This window comes from Diplotaxodon limnothrissa, linkage group LG22 (assembly GCF_057381915.1).
Source record: "Diplotaxodon limnothrissa isolate DT_005_m linkage group LG22, D_limnothrissa_male_GT1.1, whole genome shotgun sequence".
Classification (NCBI taxonomy): Eukaryota; Metazoa; Chordata; class Actinopteri; order Cichliformes; family Cichlidae; genus Diplotaxodon; species Diplotaxodon limnothrissa.
The window spans coordinates 19422284-19442537 of record NC_140616.1 but is presented as its reverse complement, the minus strand read 5'-3'; the positions used below and the strand labels follow the sequence as shown (position 1 = coordinate 19442537).

General features: G+C 41.8%; 3 protein-coding genes across 3 annotated transcripts; 1 reads left to right on the top strand and 2 right to left on the bottom strand.

Annotated features, from left to right (window-relative positions):
* Positions 1–2: 2 nt before the first annotated feature.
* rbm48 (RNA binding motif protein 48) lies at positions 3–2174 on the top strand. The gene is made up of 5 exons (XM_085346586.1): positions 3–131; positions 376–566; positions 648–793; positions 1427–1956; positions 2062–2174. Exons 1-5 carry the CDS (start codon positions 3–5, stop codon positions 2122–2124), a joined length of 1059 nt encoding a protein of 352 aa, XP_085202712.1. The 3' UTR covers positions 2125–2174.
* A 63-nt stretch (positions 2175–2237) lies between these two features.
* On the bottom strand, positions 2238–3986 carry clxn (calaxin). The gene is made up of 6 exons (XM_085346668.1): positions 3911–3986; positions 3566–3724; positions 2863–2967; positions 2608–2759; positions 2379–2483; positions 2238–2288 (listed from the first exon to the last, which is right to left on the bottom strand). The coding sequence occupies exons 1-6, from the start codon at positions 3984–3986 to the stop codon at positions 2238–2240; spliced, it is 648 nt and encodes a 215-aa protein (XP_085202794.1).
* Positions 3987–6696: 2710 nt separating this feature from the next.
* Positions 6697–18956, bottom strand: LOC146609820 (synaptotagmin-like protein 1). Its single transcript, XM_085346492.1, has 15 exons — positions 18898–18956; positions 14395–14521; positions 13955–14106; positions 13760–13865; positions 13626–13680; positions 13516–13552; positions 13394–13434; positions 10573–10689; positions 10269–10435; positions 10082–10184; positions 9803–9964; positions 9341–9419; positions 9147–9246; positions 8193–8398; positions 6697–6839 (listed from the first exon to the last, which is right to left on the bottom strand). The coding sequence occupies exons 2-15, from the start codon at positions 14517–14519 to the stop codon at positions 6697–6699; spliced, it is 1593 nt and encodes a 530-aa protein (XP_085202618.1). The 5' UTR covers positions 14520–14521; positions 18898–18956.
* Positions 18957–20254: the final 1298 nt, after the last annotated feature.

Genomic DNA, 20254 nt, shown 5'->3' with positions numbered 1-20254 from the left:
ACATGGCGGCTCCCGTCAACAACAGCTCTGGCTGCTGGAGAGTCCCGGAGGTTTACAAACATCACGAACAGCAGAGAGTGTGCATTTCTCGACCAAAATATAGGGAAGGAAGAAAAGCCAAAGCAGTTAAGGTAAGAGGACCCTTTTGTTTAGAAAAGAGCGTATCTTAAGGTGTGAGACACTCCCTGCTACATGGGAACGTCACTTACAGTGTTTTTAAAAAAAACATTTGCTCTCTTCCGGATTTTATGGACTCCACTGAACCACAGTGAGAGCCTTAACCACATCTGGATGATAAATATAACCACTGTTCGCAGTTTTCACATGAGCATTTTCCCATCAGTGTACCGCAGTCAAGTGTTGCATTATTTGCAGGTTTACACCATAAATTTAGAGAGTCGTTACCTGATGGTCCAAGGGGTCCCAGCGATTGGGGTTATGACTGAGTTGATTCAGCTGTGTGCCCTCTATGGAGCTGTGGAGGAGTACAGGCCCCTGGACGAGTATCCTGCCGAGGAGTTCACAGAGGTGTACCTCGTAAAGTTCCAAAAACTCACAAGTGCCAGGTACAAGATGTCACTAGACTGTTCATTATGCCTAACTGGCAACGTCTGAAGGACCTTCTGAATAATTTGGTTTCATTTCAGAGCAGCAAAGCGACACATGGATGAGAAAAGTTTCTATGGTGGTGTGCTGCATGTGTGCTACGTCCCCGAATACGAGACTGTGGAAGACACCAGGCTCAAGCTGCAGGACCGGAGGAGCTATGTCATCCGGGCTGCTCAGAAAAGAGGTATAATTTTATGTCTATAGGTTATATTTTGCCTCACAAAATCCACCACTCAAATGAGTAGCTTCTTAGTTCCTCATTAGTCCAAGCAAACTTCAGTTAACATAAATAAGGATAAGCTTTATTTGTCAGTTGCAGTTGCCTGCAGCTGAGATGACAGACCTACAGTAGATGACCATACAGACAATACATAAAATATACAAACTTACATTGGGGAGACAGGTCAGACTAGGCAGCAGAAAAAAAAAGGGTAGACAGTGAAATATGTAACATATAGGGGCAAGGTCAGGAGAAAAAAAAGGTTTCTGCCCATGGTGACTCTGACAAATGAGTCATCATGAGGAGAAAACACAAAAACACTCCATAGCACATAAAGAGCAAAGATATCATCACACTATACTCCATGAAACACAGACAAGCAACATAAGGGCGGGGGTGCACCAATGTGCACAGACGCTGCGATTCTTCGTACCTCCAGCTGAGCCGCTGTCTCTGTAGACGGGGAGGTAAGCATGACAGGAGGCGTTGGATCCGGGGAGGGATATCTGCATGCACTTTTATTTTCATTTGACTCGGATCTTTTTGAATGATGTGGATTTTTGACACTTTTTTCTGTCTCATTTTATTATTGCAAAGTGAGAGAAAGGGAACAGAAAGAGGACACACAAGAGGAGCCTACTTCATCGGAAACAACTACCACGTCAGACGACAACATCCTCACACACAAACAGACCTCTGGAAATGACAATACAAGGGAGACTCCAAACATCAGCCACTATTTAGGCTTTCCTCTACTGCCATTACCTCCCCAAGAACATCATTACCATAGGCCTAAAAGTCAACATTTACCAACAGAGGATAAAATGGGGACTTTGCACAATACCTGTGCTGACACATTAGAGCAGCGAGAAGGGAGTTCAAGGAGCAAACAGACCTTATCGAGCAGACCGTCAGCACGTCAGGCTGCGGCAGTCAGATTTCTTCCTCGGACCACACACTTGGAGAAACGGAAACGCAAAATGGAAGAGGCTGAGGAGGCCTCCAGTACTGTTTCTGGGCAGAACGAGCCTTTGATTGGACCAAAACTACCAGAACCATCCAAACTGGACATGGAGGATGAGTCACTGAACACAACTGTCAGCCTGATCAGGAACACAATGAAGCAGGTACATGTGATTATATTGTTTTGGTTGTAATTAAGGACAAAATAATATTTTCACTATGCTCTAAATCACTTTTTACAGTTAATCCAGTTTCGTCGTCTCTCCTAGGTGACATCGAGTCCAGACATCAAACCAGTGGAGAAGAAGGTCAAACCACGCCGTCGGATTTGATAGAGCAGGATTTATTTATTTTTTCTTAATTAAACAAATCTTGCATCACAGCACCGTTCCATTGAGGTTAATATTAAAGATGTTTTGGCTAGGTATGCAGTTATGTGATTTGGTTATTGTTCGAATTGTTCCTGAAATACGTGTCCCTCAAACATCTCGATTCTCTGAAAAAAAAGAAAGAAAAGCAAACTGTAAGATTGAGAATTTTTGATGGGGAAATTTAAAGAGCTTAACAAATTCTCATTACAGATTACCCTGAAGTCAGGAAGGCAGGTTCCAAAAGCTTCCAGCAATAGGTTCTCATCTTTCACAGTCTTTTCAAAATCTTCAAAAGACAATTTGCCATCATGGTCATAGTCCTGTGGGAGGAAGCACCATTGGCAGAGCTGCTAAACTATTTACAGACCTGAGAATTTTTTAAATAGTGTTTTGGTTTGTTTTAATCATGTGTAAACAGTTATATCTGTGCAGCAAACAGCTCACCATCTTCTTCAGTATGATCTCCACCAGGTCTTTGATTCCTTCGTCAGGGTCCTCCTCATTGGGCTGTCTGATGAGCCTGCCCTTCAGCATATGAAGCATCTCCTCTCTAGAGATGGCATTGTCACCATTCAGGTCGTAGACAGTGAAGCAGTCTGAGCCATGCCAAACACAGGGATTTTTTTTAGGTAGATAAAGCTACATGTGTGAAGGTGTGAGAGTGAGGTTAAGCAAAAAAAAGTAAGATTGAGAAGTTACATTTTATTTTTTCATCCAAGGTCCCCCGAAGAAAGACGGACAGTCCCTCGATCCACTCTTTCATGCTGACAACGCTGTCGTTGTCTTTGTCAAATGTCCTGAAGACTGAATGACAGACAGTTACACTCACAACATGTCTTGGATTTAATTATAGATTTCAATTGTTTGTACTGAAGAAACTGCTCATTCCCAACTGTACTCCTGGACAAGCGTACTGAAAGATTTAATTTAATCATTCTGAAAAAGGTGGTGGAGGTGAGAATTCTGGGTTGTACTTACAGGGTGATAGTGATGATTTGGAGATTTTGCTTACTTTCCACCATTTTATTGACATTTTACTATTTCAAAAAACAATATTGGCTCTGTTTAAATTTGATGGCACCAACATATCTCAAGACAGCTGAGAGGGCAACAGTAGGGTGCAAAACTAAGTGGTACTAAAAAAAGAAACGATGCAACTTTAGGTTAATTGGCAGCAGGTCACTGACATGAATGGATATTTTATTTTATTTTTTAAAAACATCTTGGAGAAGCAGAGTTCCTCAAAAGTAAAGATGGGCCGAGGTTTGCCAGTCTACAAAAAACTGCCTCTACAGTTTATGCAAATTCGAAATGATCAAATTTACATTTTACAGAGCGTCCCACCTTTTTTTGGAACTGGGTTTGTAAATAATATAAGTTTAAATAACTGTAAACTGAATACCTCTACCCGTCATCCTGTCATCAGTAAGTCCAAAGATGCTGTGGAGTGTGCTTATGAACTTTCCTCGGTCCAGACCGTGCACAGCTCTGCCAGAGTTGTTCTGCTCCGCCACAAGGACGTTAAACTCTCGGATAAGGCACTCAACCTCTTTTTTACTGACTATAAACAGAAACATAAAAAAAAATGGCGTACACTTCATCTGCTCTAACAATACCTAGACGGCAGTGTGTATTTTCATACCTGCTAAGTAAAACAATGAACCGTAAAGCTTAGCATGGACTGAACTACCGCTATAACAAAGCTGGCTTAGTTTATTGATTTGAGAAGTTTAACCGTCATACTCACAGTGCTCCACTTGTTTCGAAATGTTCTCAGCGAGCGTCTGTGTCGCCCGTTTGTTCACAGCAGATATTTTTGACATTTTCGATGAGGCCAGACTCAGCTACAGTCCACTCACAGGGAAGTTGGTGTACTGTTGCCATGGCTACCGCGAAACGTTTACGGTAGTGTGTGTTCAAGAACCTCGACGGTTTACTACCGGTGGAAACACCGTAACTACACATCATTTTCTACTTGAATTTTTAGCGCAGTAACACAAACGAAAATATGCCTCAACACTGACTGTCCTGTATCTGTTCCACTAGAATGACAATGAACCGCTGGCTGACCAAAAACCCATTGTTTTTCTGTCTTTCCTTAGGGCTATTTATTCTCCTTCAGAATACACGTTCATTTATATACTGAACAGGTACACATGAAACATGTTAAAATGGTTTTTTAACCCATCATCAGACCAAAATCACACATCAGGAAGAGGGCGGCTATATACTGTTTATGTTTATAATGCAGATTTGGGAAATGTTTACTGTTAGTCGCTTCAGGAACCTAATAAAAGCTTTGCTAAAATTTATATTTACCATCTAAAGTATCTTGGTGTTTGAGAAAAAGAAAAGAAAATGTGGGTGTTATGGAAGAATAGTGCAGCATTCCTTTAGTCAGATTCATCAAAGCCATGGAAATAGCTCCAACTTCTCCAAAAATATATATTTCATATATGCAATCCGCGTTAAGTACAAATTAAATGCGTATATCTCAAAATATTAATCATTCATTTAATGTATTATAGCCCAATATTATTTATTTTAAAAATGACTTTCTCATATAAAATGTACTTGTTTTTCCAGATTGTAGCATGCTTGCAAGGCATTTTCCAATATACAGTGCCCCATTCCTGATGAGTTTTTGGGGTTTTTTTGCTCCCATTTAAGTTTATGAGACAAAGCAGCAAGGCAGCTAGAAATGATTGTTTGATGGTCATTGGATCAGTCGTTAATCTGCTCTTGGAGTTACTTGGGAGGGCCGGCCACTCCTGACAAGATTCAACATTGTTTTCTGTTTGTTGATAATGGCTGGAGTCCCAAAGCACTAGAAATGGCTTTGTTGCCCTTTCCAGTGAATTCATGATTTAACAAGGAGAACTTTTTCCCTTGAATAGATTAAATCATTTAAAAACTGCATTTTTTAAATTTACTCAAGTTATCTTTGTCTAATATTAAAATTTGTTCTGAAACATGCAAGTGTAAAGCATGTATATCTGATGATTTAAAGGGCAATTTTGAGGGTCTAATGCAAATAGATACACAACAGATATGTAAGGAGAGTACGTCCACCATCAGCCCCCCACAAAATAAAAGTGCACAGTCACTTTAATTTAGTTTTTCAAGGATGATTCAACACCGTGGACCTGCTAGAGTCAGAAGTAATTTTCAACTGATGTCTCTCGGCTAGATATCATATTAGACATGAAAAATGAGTCAAGGAGAAAACAAGGACAACCTGTAATTTCTCATGACAAAAAGCTTACAGGAGTAGAAGATTAATACATTATTTTAAGCAGACAGTGTTGTGAAGCAGATATCAAAACAGACCGCAGTTCTCAGAAAGAAACCTCAATGGTGAATATCTGCAGGGCACACAAAATTAGAATTACATAACTATCCAAGGCAATAATAAAAAGTAATAAAATAGTAAACCTAATTATATAAAGACAGAATGACCGACATTTAAAAATTCACCACAAGAGCTTAGTGTTTCAGGGGAAACTATGAAACCAATAACATTTAATTCTTACAGTGTCTTGCAGACGTTTTTTCAACAATTAATATTGCCTTCAAACAGCCTCTTTATACCAATAATACTGGACTTCCAGTATCTGGTGTCAACAAGAAAGGTGCAACTTAAGGAAAACCTGCGATGAGATGCAGAAATCACAAACGTTAAGACACAACACACAGACACTTACTGTTATTCCAGCTTGAAAAAGTATTGTAAATATTGCCATCTGCTGGACACAAGTTATGAATCATGATTCATGTAGTAAATTCTTACTTGGTGAGAAATATAAAGAAGAATAGCTGATGTGAAAAATAAAATTTATTTTTAGGGAAACACGGAAACAGGCCCTTTTCTTCTCACTTCTTTGCCTGTGACCGTCACTGCGCCCCCTGTCATTTGCTCAGTGTGTCGAGAATTTGTATACAGTCTGACCACAAGGTGGTAGTCAGCTATTCAGTCAAAAGAGATTAGCTGAGTGAATTCAGCTGCAAGGACTTTCCAAATTACTTACAATAGAGATACCTAAAAAAGATACAATTATCTGAATGAGGAGAATTTCTCACAGTGAAAGTCATCAGGCCTGCCTTTCTTAAATTGTCTGAAAGGGCTGAGACTGCGTTTGAAATAAAAGGAAAGACCTCCCACCCCCTTCTTACTTCATGTAATATCACAGAGAAGTCACTAAGCCAGGGCACTAATGACTCAACACTTAGATTTGTACTTCATAAACTACACTGAATAACAAAAAAGTGCCTCTTTGCCAGATTAGAGCCAGACTGAACCGATCCAATCCACTCCGTTAAGGCAAAATATTATACCACTGCTTACACCTCCCTGTGTGTTTCTGTGCCATGTACAGTATATAGTATGGACATATGAAAAACACCTGTGTGTTTAAGTGTGCATCACTGTGACAGAGAGGTAAATGTGAAGATGTGAAGATGGCTTCCCTTCAGTCCGACCATAATAGCAACGTGCATACGAATGATTCCGCTTGAGTGCAGGATACGTCTGAGTCACTCAGACCGCCGGGTGAGGTTAGTTCTGATCGGTAGCGTTGCGTCAATCCAGTGGTTTGGATTCTCAATCATGGACATCCACACAGTGACTTCCTCTTCTGTGGAATCCATCCAGCTGACGACCTCGCCGTAACTCTGACCTGGCATTACAGAAAACCCACATGTGTGGTCATTATTTATGTTGTGGACTTTACCGCAGCTGTTTTTCTCAAAGAGATGTAAACACTCCCTGCATGTCCATGCACATACACTCCATTTGAAGAAGGAAAAAGGTTTAACCAACAGACTAAAATTCTGCATACAGCCATTGAGAAATCGTGACTACAACCTCCAAGCTAAAATTGACAGCAACAAACAGCCTCAGCAGGCAACAGCTCTGCCTGTGAAGAACACAACTTTGCTCAAAATCTGTCTGTAACAAAACAAATCCTTCAAAGCTGTTACTTCCCACCACTTCTCTGACATCATCTTCCTCGCAGTGAGACATAATGGAGCTGATGCTCTGCCTGCAATTTGATCTTGAGTGCTTCCCACTCCATATAAAGCACAGTAACACAATCTACGAGCAAAAAAAAAAAAAACAAAAACACCATCAGTATTAAGGATAAGTACTTGAGGGAAACTAAACTGTTTTCTGTATGTCACTAGACACACCTGCTAAATCTATCTTGCAGTCTATGTGGTAGATTTCAAAAGCAACCAAGCAGACGAGGACAGACAGAGACGCTGCATTACTAGCGACGTGACTTCGCTCCAATGACACGACCATATGAAATGCCTGACATGCCAGCAGGCATTAGTTCAGTATGAAGCATTTCACTCTAAGGTTGTCTCAACTATCAGCACTATAGAAAAAAATTAGACAGGTTTTCAAGACACAATCGACAAAGCCTACTATTGAAATATGAGACAAGTGCAACAATTGCATTAATGTTCCAGCCCTGAACACAGGAAGTGCTTTCCTCCTGCAAACCTGTGAAGTATCACAGCACCCACGAGACACCATTTGAAAAGCTTAGCACAAAGACAAGGAGATCCTGTCAGAGCCTCCAGTCAACTACAGAGACAAACAACAGACAGGGAGACAAGAGGAAACAATGCAGTCCCTAATCACTTGGGGCTCTTAGATAGTATTGCAGGTAAGGATGTATCATGCAGCGATATCTTACCACTTTTCACTGTTTTTCACTAGTTATAAAAAAAAATAGCCAGCACAACACGCTGACAAACTATTTACAAAAACTGTTAGAATCACCTTCGTTTATAGTCACTCTCTAGTCAGATTTATGTGTAACAGTAACCACAATCTATTCAAAAAACACAAATTATATAAATATGTGACCTTATTACGATGCTGCATTACTTCTTTGTACTTCTCAGAGGTCAAGTTTTCTTTCTATATCACCTCTTCCTCTGTAACCCTAAATAGTTAGGGTCTTTTTTGATGTGATTTTCAGTTAAACTATTAAAATGTGCAATATAGATGATCTAACCAGTTCCACAGCTCAGACGGACGCCCCCGAGGACATGAGTCTTTAACCCTTCGCGTTGCCACACCGTCAGCTCAGCACAAGCCTCCCTCAAGTCGCTGGTATGGAAGCCGTCGTAGACCATGGTGTGGTTGTAGGTAGGACTGATGGAGTGCTTCACCACCCGGGTCTTCTGACCACTTTGACGACTTGCATCTGGGAGTATGTAGCTTGTGGGGTGTGGAGCAAGTAAATTAGTGGGATTATTTAAAGACTCAAATTACAGGCATATGGAAATAATTCAATATTCATGAAATGCTATCACAAAGTTTTGCCCATTAGGAAGAAAAAAATAAAAAATCCAAAAAACATACATGATTTCAATTTGGCCAACCTCCCTTTCAAGGCTATCTCCTTATGCACCACTTCCACTGTGACTGCTAGTTTCCAAACTGCTCCACGGGAGTCCCATTCTGACCACCTGACCATGTGAATCTGCTATTTTTCCTTAGGTTACTTTACCATAACGTGCTTTTGATAGAAACCACCTTGTTACCATGCTTGTCTGAACATTTTTGGCCATGCCAACAAATCCTTGCTCACCACCAGCCTCATTTGCAACTTGCACATCTATCCAGTTCTCCAAAATGAAAGTTTGCCACTTAGTTTTGGAGGATATGCAGTGTATAATCACAAGTTCAGAGTGCATCTATGAAAAGTAGAGTGAAAAAATATATAGTTTTTAGGAAATGTTTTGTAGTCATGTTGGAAACACTGCAGAGGTGCACAACGACATGACCCTGAAGGGGAGATTGACCACATTTGAATCATGTATTGCGAAAATCCCCATGAAAATACGGGGAACTCTGTAATTACTGATAAGAATGCAACATGACATGTAATGTGCTGCTTATACGTAATGACAGAGTAGATAACTGATGACAAAATATCAGGAAATGTGGTGCAGAGCTGACGCACCTTCTAACAAAGGAGTCTACAGCACCTCCTTTGTTGGACAGGAGACCCTGAGCCTCCCGAAGCCAGATGTGAACCTCTCCGGTCAGAGGCAAACCGCCACCTTAACACACACACACACAGAATGCATGAGATTCGGGTGATTGTGGTACACAGATATAACGTGCATCCGTGTTGTATTAAGGTATTTTCCTCACCTTCATATCCTTCTGGGATGTATTTAATAGAGAACATGATGTTCCCACGACTTCTAATGGAGTCTGGGCTCAGATAAACCTGTGACAGAGCGTACATAAAATAAAAAAAGATGAAGTCAGAGGAAATGACAGTATGAAAAAGAAGGAAAAAAGGAAGCAGGAGAAGTGTGGAAGCAGGGAAAGATTAAAGTTACATAAAACCTAGTTGAAATTCACAGCATGTCTTCCTCTCCCTTCAGCTCTCCCAGACACAAGAGACACCTCCCCACATTCTGTCTCCAGCAAAGCTGCTGTAACTGCTGCTACAAAGACACTCAGATACTAAACAAATGTAGATGCAGGCACCACAGTGGGCTGGTAAATATTTATCTGGCACCATTCAAACACAAACACACACACTAATTTATGCAACTACAAGAGTGTGTGTTTGCATGCCACTCGTTGATGCCAGGTCCTTCCTACCCGTGGCTGCAAGTCCTGCCACAGAGGCTGTGTGCAGGTCCAATCCCAGAGCGCCAGAGTCACCTCCACCTCCCCGAGAAATACGTTCCTCCCCAGGGGCTCGGCATGCCACACAGAGAGGTTCAGGGTCCGACTCCGCAGCTCCCCGATCCGCACCTTATACTGAAAGAACATACATCATGAGTGTGTTTTTGTTATTTAGGTAACTTTAGTTAAATGCTGGTGGGGGATTTCTGTGATTGACACTTTATGTAACATGTAAATGACAGAGAGTCTCACTCTGAGTGTCTGATCATAAACTGGGTTTAGGGTCTTCTTCTTCACTGAAGTCTTCTTCTTACTGTGATTTGACTTGTCCGGCAGGAGGTAGGTTTTAACATATCTGTGAAAAACACACATCCATTGCTAGACTGGCTCCATATGGGCCCGGATCACATCACATGCATGCAAACATGCAGTCACTTACGGGTCAGACCGGTTCTTGCGTGCTGCAGCAATGTCCTCACAACGATACACTTTGACCTGCAGCTCCTCCCTCTGGCTGTTGTAAGCCAATGAGTACTGGATACGGCCCCTCACCTCAACCACTCCGAAATCCCCCGAGCTGAACAGACTCATCATGCTACCGCTGAGCTATAACACATACGCAAAGGAAAGATCAGCTCCTACGTCATTGTCCTGAGCTGAGTCATCTTGCGTCGCCAAATAGGCAATTAATCAAATGTGTGTGCGTGCATGCAAGTATGCTGTGCGTGTGTATGTGCATGTACCACGTAGCCCGAATGAAGACTGTTGGTGGAGCTGCTAGTTCTCAGAGAAGAAGGATCCGTCTCTGTCAGGCTGCTCAGCGAGTCAGTGTCCCCATTATAGTTGTCAATCAAGTCTTCCTAAACACACACACACACACTCACAGTTCTTATGCAGCGTTATAATTAGACACAAAACATCTGTCATAAACTTTTAGTATACTTTGAAGGAGTTTTTAATGGGTAAAAGTGGCATCCCAACCACCCACACACACACGAACATGCACACACACTCAATACACCATAATAATGCCTCATTTACAAAAGTACCCAGAGCCATAATTTACCACTCAGTAGAAGCCCCTCTGGCTGCAATAACAGATTTCAGTCTTCTTGGATAACTCTGTACTGGCTTCACACATCTAGATTATTTCTGATATTATTTTTTAGAAGATTCCTTCAAACTCATCAGACCGGATCGAGAAAGCATCCATCAACCCGTTTGCTGCCTTCTCCGTGCAGATCTCATTTTACCTTGGACAATCCAGACTGCCAGAAAACACTCCTGAGTAATACTGATTCACTGATATGCTGAAAGGTGATGTGTTTATCCCCATGTCAGGTTGCTTCTTATAGTGTCCTCTGTCTTTGATTGTATTCAGCCTTCCCTCAGCTTTGTCCAGCTGACAAATAACCCAAAGAGTTTTCCATCTTCAGATTTTATCCTTTACTCCGTGCTCCATGGATAGTAGCTAAATTCTGGTCTCATCAGAGAATCTTTTTCCTCCTGCTCTCGAAGACTTGAAGTTTCTGCTTGTATAAGCCAGGTAAGTTCAGAACATCCACTCTGTTACTCTACAGGTAATCAGAGGGGGAGTGGGGCTGTTTTAAGTCTCATCTATAGTATTTGTATAGCGCTTCACTTAGTCCCTATGGACCCCAAAGAACTTTACACTACATTCAGTCATCCATTCATTCACACACTGGTGATGGTAACATTGTAGCCACAGCTGCCCTGGGGCGCACTGACAGAGGCAAGGACACTGGCGCCACCGGGCCCTCTGACCACCACCAGTAGGCAACCAGTAGGCAACGGGTGAACTGTCTTGCCCAAGGACACAACGACCGAGACAGTCGGAGCCGGGGCTCGAACCGGCAACCTTCCGGTTACAAGACAAACTGCCAACTCTTGAGCCACGATCGCCCACATGATGGGCAACCCATCATTCGGACTATCCTCCACACATCATCAATCTGAACCGTGGTCTGAGTAACCCTCGTCACTCAGGCTACTCACATATGGACTCTATACTCAGACCAAGTCTTTTGCACTACTAAGCAAGCACTTCTCCTGTTTTGCATATATCTTGATTGATAATGTCTCCTCATTTCTTGTTTGTTGCTAGAAAAAATGGAAATAGGTGCAGGAACTAAATGAAACATACAAACATGTTTGGAAAAAAGTATAGAAGGGAAAAACAGTGTTAATACAATACTAATAACGTTAGAAGTCAGCATTTCGTACGATCACCTTTATTCTAGCGCAGTCTGAACTCTCTCAGACAAGCTTCTTTTGTCTTATCAAGTAATCTTGTGGAATAGTTCTCTAGGCTTCCTAAAGGACGTCCAGGGCTCTTCTTTGGATCTTGGCTGCCTTTTGTTCTGTTCTCCGTCAAGATGATCTCACAATACTTCAATAACGTTGAAGTCCCTGTCTGGGGAGGCCACTCCATGACTGATAGCTTCCCATTGTTTGTTTTTCTATCCATGTATGCTTTTACTGCATTAGCAGCATGTTTGAGGTCATTATTATGCTGAAAAATGAAACTGTTACCAATCAGTTGCTTTAAAGAAGGTATTAAATGGTGGATCCAAATCTGATGGTACTTTTATTTGCTCATAATTCAATGATTCAAATCTCCAACACCACTGGCTGCCATACAGTCCCAACTAAGACAAATGCTCCACTGTTTTTTTACAGATTTAAATGACAAATTTCCACTGATTTTCAGTTCAGCACTTGAGCTTTTTCTCCCCGTTTCCCTTCCTTAAGAATGGCTACTTGACAGCCACCTCTCTACTGAGACCATTTGTGATGAGGCTTCAGTAAACAGATCAACTGAAGGGCCAGTTTGTTTAGTTATTTATTGCTAAATAGTCTGTAAGTATTCATGTAGATTAATCACTTGTTCATCCATTGAATTAGGTGCAGTTATTTATCCAAAAACTAACCAAGAAAACAATCCTCTGAAAATGGTCAGACTGATAAAAAATGACTGAAAAAGCACCCAAAGAAAAACTTTGAAAGACCTTCAGAAAGCCTTGAGAACTGGTGCTCAAAACAACTAAAAAAAAAAACTACAAGAAAGTCCGACTTCTTGGAAGCAAAATATAAAGAAATGAAAGGTGGTTCAAGACTTTTGCAGAGTACTGCAGTTTTGCTAAATTTGCTGATAAAACTGATTCTCTATATGCTGCACGAGTCTAGCTGAGTCCCTCTTTTCCTTTGCTTGCAACTGTAACACAGCCTCCTGAGAACCATTGCAATGAGTCTGAAATTTTAACAAATGAGACATTTTGATTTATCGAGTAAAAACTGATTGTAAGTGATGACTGATTTGATCAATATATAATTAAATACACAACAAAAACTGCGCAACTTTCTGGAGCCACTGTATGAAAATGATCGTTGAAGTACTGCATTGGCTGTTTTTTGGATTTATACACTGAAAAAATGACAAATATTGACTCAGTGTCTTTGAATAGGAGGTACAATAAAGACCAATTCAACAGTGTTTGCCAGAACCATTAGTCATGGTAATCTGTGGGTGTGTGGTATAATCACCTCAGGTTCCTCCGATTGGCCGTTACTTCTGGTTTCACATTCTGTGAGCACAACATTGAGTTAATAACATTACTGAGGGATGGCTAGAGAGGCACAGACACAGCGGGGGAGGAATTTCATACCTTTGGATGATGAGGAGCTGTTACTGTGCTGGAGACCCTGTAAATTATTCGTATTTACATGGTTATTAGGACAAGAATGGAAAAAGGGGAAGAAGAATGCACGCACAAACCTGTGACACGGGTCCGTTTACTGTGGATGTGGGTACCGGTTTCAAACTCTGAGTCCTGAAAACAAATATTGGGAGATGTAGCAGCAGATAAATGTTACAATCAGTCCGTTTGTCTCACAGTCATCCCCACAAACCCTTCAGTTTCTTCCTGGTTGCTGTCCTTCACACGTCCTTCAGTCTCGAGTAAAGTGTTGTTGTTGTCCTCTCGCTCCATGTTGAAAAGTCCATTCAGGGACACATCTGTCAGCAATCACAGACAGTAAACACAGACAGACAGAAAACAGTCCTGCTGATCGCTGACAGTTGTACTACATGAACTGAAAACTGACCTCTGCTCTTTGTCTTCCTGTGGCGGATGGTGGCGTGGACCAGGTCGCAGCCCGAAGTCCAGTTGAGATGGCGTTTGCTACACTCCTCGCTGAACCACGCCCCTGACAGGAAGCGCAGACGGGTTGAGTTCGTCTCTCTCCGCTCGAGGGTTCTGCATCATCAACAGAGAGACACTCTTTGTAACACCTGATATTCAAAGCAGCTTAATTAAAAGTTATGGCAAAAAAAAAATTGATAAAAACATGTGACGAAGGGTAAGGAAATAATTATAATTGATCACCAACTGTGTCTTACTTGACCTGAACACTAAAGGGAGATTTTGCACCAACACCAAAGAAAGTAATATATGCCTGAGGACCAATCCCACCCATACGGTTACAAACATCCGAAGAGATTAGCACACATATCAGTCAGACTTGAATAAATAGTCACCTCTGACCTTACACGTCCTTCATCACGGCGACGTAACTCCAAGTCACGCTGTACAACCTGCAGGATGGAGGTCTGCTCCTCCTCCGTCAGGTGGCTCAAGTCAAGTGAGGAGTCTCCCTGCTTTCCTTCCATCCCTAAGACAAAAGTGTGTTTGACTATCATTACACAACACAAATAGTGCAGTACAGTACAGTCAACAGTACAGTCTTACTGCTTTCATTAGACATTGAGATTAGAACATAACATGAATGTGCAATATATCAGGTTCATTATAATACATTTAAAATCCACTGTTCTACAAAAACTTTTCTTTTTCTTCATTTCAGTGCATTGAAAAAAGAAAATTCGGCAAACTAGCCTTCCAGATTTTTTTCCCTCTTAACAGTAATGAAGGTTTGTCTGGTTAAAGTCATTTGAAAAAGAAAGTTCACATTCCTATAAAACACTAAGTACATCTTGCTGTTCCCATTGGAATTAAGAAGGTAATCAGCAGCCAGGTCCTGCTAATCAAATGCACTTCATTTATGATTATCAGTAAGTGTGAGTGCCTCTTTAAAAGCACAAGTTTGGGAAGTTTGCTGCTCTTTACTTCTATGCTAACACAATGCCACGTTCTTCACTGGAGTGGATGTCCCATCAAATGAAGTTCAAGGTCAGGCCATGTAATGCTCAGAGAAACTGCAGAAAACCCAAGAGCTACAGCCACAGTTAGCATGTTAAATGTTAAATTCATGACGGTGTTAAACAGGACATATCTTCTTATCTCTAAGAAGAATGTGGCAGCACAGATTAGGTTTGCAAAGTTCTAAATAAACCACAAGACCTCTGAAACAATGTCCTTTAAAGAGACAACGCCAAAGTGTTTAGCCACGATGCACAGCACTACTGTCACGCCCTAGCAAACTTTGCGTGTGTGTCCTGTTTTCCTTTCCTTCTGACTTCAGCTGCCACCCATTTCTTCTGAGGAGCTGGTGCACAGCTGGCTCCACTCAGCAATTAACCACCCACCTGCATAAAAGCTGGTGACGGCCCACTTAGTCACTCAGAGTGAGTGCTGTGGTTAGGGTTGCCAACCGTCCCTTAAAATACGGAATCGTCCCGTATTGAGCTAATAAGGGACGCACTTTGTCCCGTAATACAGTGAGAATCAAAAGTAGTCTATAAATGTTTATGGAATTAACACTTTGTTTGAAAACATAATTCCCAGCCCCTCTCCTGCTTTGTGACCAATGAGCTGACAGCACACTTATGACAATTCGAGTATGACAATTCAGATTACCGCTCATCTCATTGGTCGAGGAAAGGTCGCTTGCGGAGAAAATACCGGAAGACAACAGATGACCACAACAAGAAGCATGGCCAACAGGGGAACAAACGCCGACTCTGCGGTGCAAGTCTCGGACGACAGTACACCTAAAGCTGGGCAGACACTGTGCGATTTTTTTCAGTCACGTTATTCAGCTCCTGCTCAAACTGCACGATTGACTCGCAGGGGTTAGAAGTTCGTATGTCACGATGTACTCTCACACTATACCGCCCGATGCTCTGATGCGACCTGAGTGCTCACACTGTGCCTCCATAACATGAAGGTTATAACAGAAAATCTGTCGCTCGCTCTCTCTGTCTTTCACTCACACAGACACACCACCACCATCAACTTTGCTAAATTGCTAATGAAAAACATGATCAGGCAGCTGTGATTGAGCAGCAGTGTCGATCCAACTATTTTCACGGTTGTTGTGGTCGTGATAATTTTGTGATGCCACATCGAAAAGGCTCGGATGAGCTTTCCAAAGTTCTACAAGTTGTGCCTCCGTCGCTTGTGTCCAGATCACACGCTGCACTGCCGTGCTGCTCCATCTTTTACACCAACGTTTACGTTTGCGCGTGAGCAGTGTGAGCGCCTGTGGTGACACCCTCACGAGCGATTGATGATCGGGAGCTGGTCGTGAGGTGTTAATCACTTCTCGTTACCCCACGTATACTACACGACGCACGATGAAGGCCAAAATCGGTCCGATCACTCAAAAATCGGCTCAAAATGGGCCAAAAATCGCACAGTGTAAGCCCAGCGTTAGAGCAGCAATGTTTGTTCCCCTCAGAGAAAGGGAAGAATGGGAAAAGGAAAACACCTGGCTGGAAAAAGTTAATATGGGCATGTGCAGTGAATATCAGCGCTATGTGGCCAGAAGTGTGATAATATAATTTATTTTGTGTAATAAACAACTGCAAGGATAGATGATTACAAGAAATTGATGACTAATACATAAAAGTAATACATAGATGAATAATGATGATGAGTTATGATGCGTAATCATGGGAACAAGCGGGTTTACAAACAGGAGCAGCTGATTAGCATTAGAAAAGCTGAAATAATACCTCAACTGAAGCCAATTGTACTAAATGCACTAAATGTGCACTGTTACAAGAATATTTTTCTTTCTATTGTTTTCTATTATTTTAAGTTAAGCAGGACAGAGTGCTTTTAAAGAAAGATTTACTTATATTCTCAAAAGTTAAGCATGACAGGCTTCTGTTTAAGAAAGAGACCTGTTTTACTGTGTTAATGTTGTCATTTTGAGCTAAAAATAAATGGCTAAATGATCATTTGTTTCACATGTGTTCATATCACAAAGAATAGAATATGCATCTACTTAAATCAACTTCAAGTCAAATGGTTAAAAAAATAATTTCACACACAAAAAAAGAGCTAGAAAATTCACCACACTGGGAAGGGTGAAGACAACTGGGTCGCCCGGCCCTGGCCACGAGGTGTCCCTTATTTATTTTTCAGGGAGTTGGCAACCCTAGCTGTGGTGAGCTTAGGTGTGGGGTTTGAGGTACCAGTGAGTAGCTGTTTCCCCCCCAGCTGCAAATTACTGGTTATAGGTGTACTGTTACAGAGCATTTAGTGGTGTGTTTGAGCTACCAGTGAGTAGCTGCTGACAGCAGCGGTGTTTTTCTTTGGTTTGTTAATGATTTCCTTTCTTTTCAGTGTGTTTTAGTTTGTTGACATATTTGTTTGATTGTTATAGTGTAGCCATCTCTTTAAGTCCTTTTTAATAAAGGTTTTTTGTCTTTTCTTTTTCCTCCTGGACTTACTATTGTTACTCCTCATCCCCTTGGCCCTTTTGGGGGACATGACAACCAAACACCTCATACTAGCTGTCAGCAGGTGGTGAAGTGGGGGGATGTTTTGGGCGTGGTTCTCAGCCACAGGACCTGGGCACCTCACAGTCATTAAGCTGACCATGAGCCCCTTTGTATAACCAAAATATTCATGTCAAATATAGCAAATCTACAGCAGAACAACTGAAAAGGAAATGAATCGAGGTGATGCAATGGCCCAGTCAAAGTCTAGACCTTAACCTGATTGAAATGTTGTGGCGACATAGCTGTGCATCAAAGAGAGCCTGCAAACCACAATAAGTTGAAGCAATGCTGATGATGTTGTGTAAGAAGAGTGGACCGAATTCATCCACATATGTTGACCCTTTGTGGGGGAATAAGTCACACAGAAATAATCACCTCAAGTTAATACTGCTAAAGGTATTTCTACAAGTGGTTTAATCATAGGGTGTACTTTTTGTTTTTAAAGGACTGAGCCGAGTCCTGTAAACTTTTTTTTCCCCCACATGTAAAATTTGGTTAATGATGACATTACTTTGCTCAGAGAGGTCTGAAGGTTACAAACTGCACAAATTGTCATTTACATGAAACATAGTAGAGAAATGCTTAAGAGGAAACCTATAATAAAGCTGTTTCTTTTTTTCTTTAAATCACCTGAAGCGAGCTCCCTGGTATCTTTCAGGATGCAGTACTCTTTGAAGCTTTGATACATGCTGTTCCAGGTGAGCCTTTCCTGTCTTCAATGACTTTCACTCCCTCCTACTCTTAAGTACTCTACTGTAGACAGCCTAAAAAACTACATTCAAAAAGATTAATAACAACCTACTACTGAATTCACTTTCAGCTAATGTGAGGCCGAGATGGATGATCTAACCTTCTGCACCACCATGTAATAACTGTTAATGAGTTTTCATGTCCCCAACGCCTAAGGCTAGTTACTTTTGAGAAGTTAACGCATGCGCGTCAGGAACGTGTTCGCCTGTCAACGGGTAGGTTAGAAAACGCCACGCACAAAGTGCTCCAGTTTTCACAAAACACGCCGAGTAATATTAATAACAACGTTGTTGTTCTTATCAATAGTTCCTCCATAAAGCACTCCTTTGGTGTTTTTTTATTGTTATATAGGTTTAAACCTCTAAAAGTGACTGAACACTTGTTTTTAAGACTGTTAATGGGTTTAATTATTTAGGCTTATTTATTTACGCGAAGTGCCCTTTAGGGGGAAAAGAAATAGGTCAGTGCACTTCTTCTCATTACGGATCTACCGCGAGAGAGGAAACACCTGTCGCAACTTTTCCCTTTAAAGATTAAAGATTAAACTCTCTCCTCTCCCTTCTGTTAGAAACACAGAAAGAAACACACGAAAGAAAAACCGGGTTACCTTATTTGACAGCTTCCACTGGTTCCATCGGGGGGAAAAGTTCTCAGGAAAAGTTTTCCTCAGTGCGATGTGTATGTCTGTGTACGTCGACGCTTGTGTGCTGAGTAAACGGAGTGAACACGCCCTCCAGAATTAGTCCGCACAGGAGCTGCTCTCAGCTGTGTGTGTGTGTGTGTGTGTGTGTGTGTGTGTGTGTGTGTGTGCGCGCGCGCGCGCGTGCTGATACTGTGTATTTGTCTGACTGTGTGATATGACTCACGCGGATGTTTTACCAAACTGCAGGGTGGAGGTGGGATGTATCTTGTAGCTGTCCACACCTGCTAAGCACACACACTCTTGCCTACCTGGCCTTACTGTGCACAAACAAGCACGCAGATATCGAGCCTTCTGCCTGTTTTGAAGAGGAACACAGACCCATACGTGTAACCAGCCTCGGTTTAAATTTGGTAAGGTGTTGGACTTCCCTTTCCCTCAGTGGAACTGCATTGTGTGAGTGTGTGCAAGGCAGAGGGGGGAGGGTAGGAGAGGATGAAAGAAAGAAAAAGGCCCAGTTCTGTCCTTTGTCACCAAACTTGGATGACAGCCACAGTCTCCTCAGATGGGGAAAGCTTTTTTGTGTGGACTTATTCAAGCCTGTATAGGTCCTGGCTCAGACAGAGACCAAAGCATCCAACCAGCCCTCGCTCTGCTCCCCTAAAGAGTCCCATCAGTGCTCTGTTAGTGCCAAATACTGGGGTCCATACTGACACCCAGATATGGTACATGGACAGGTCATTTTTATTAACAGGTCCTTGGTCTTAAGCAGATCATAGTTCAGTTCTTCTGCCGAGTTCTATTTTATTTATATAGTGCTAAATCACACCTCGGACGCCTCAAGCTGCTTCATATTTAAGGTGAAAACCCAAACAATCACATGACCCTTGTGAGAACATGGTAACAGTGGGAAGGCAAGAAATCCCTTTTAACAGGAAGAAACCTCCAGGGGAACCAGGCTCAGGGAGGGGCAGACATCTGCAGTGACCAGTTGGGGGTTATGAGGGGAGGAAATGGAGAAAATAATGATTAATAACTAATGATTAAATGCAAAGTGGTGTTAAGGTGAGTGAATAATAGGAAGTCCTCAGCAGCCTAGACCTAACTAGGGGAAGTTTCAGGGTCACCCGATCCAACCCTGATTAAATGCTTTATCAAAAAGGGTCGTTTTAAGCCTGATTTAAAAACTATGGGGGCTGTCTGTGCCCTGAATCCAAACTATGAGCTGGTTCTACAGAAGAGGGGCATGAAGCTGCAGACTCTGCCTCCTGTTCTACCTTTAAGTACTCAGGAACCACGAGTTGTGTTTGCGTATTTAAATGCA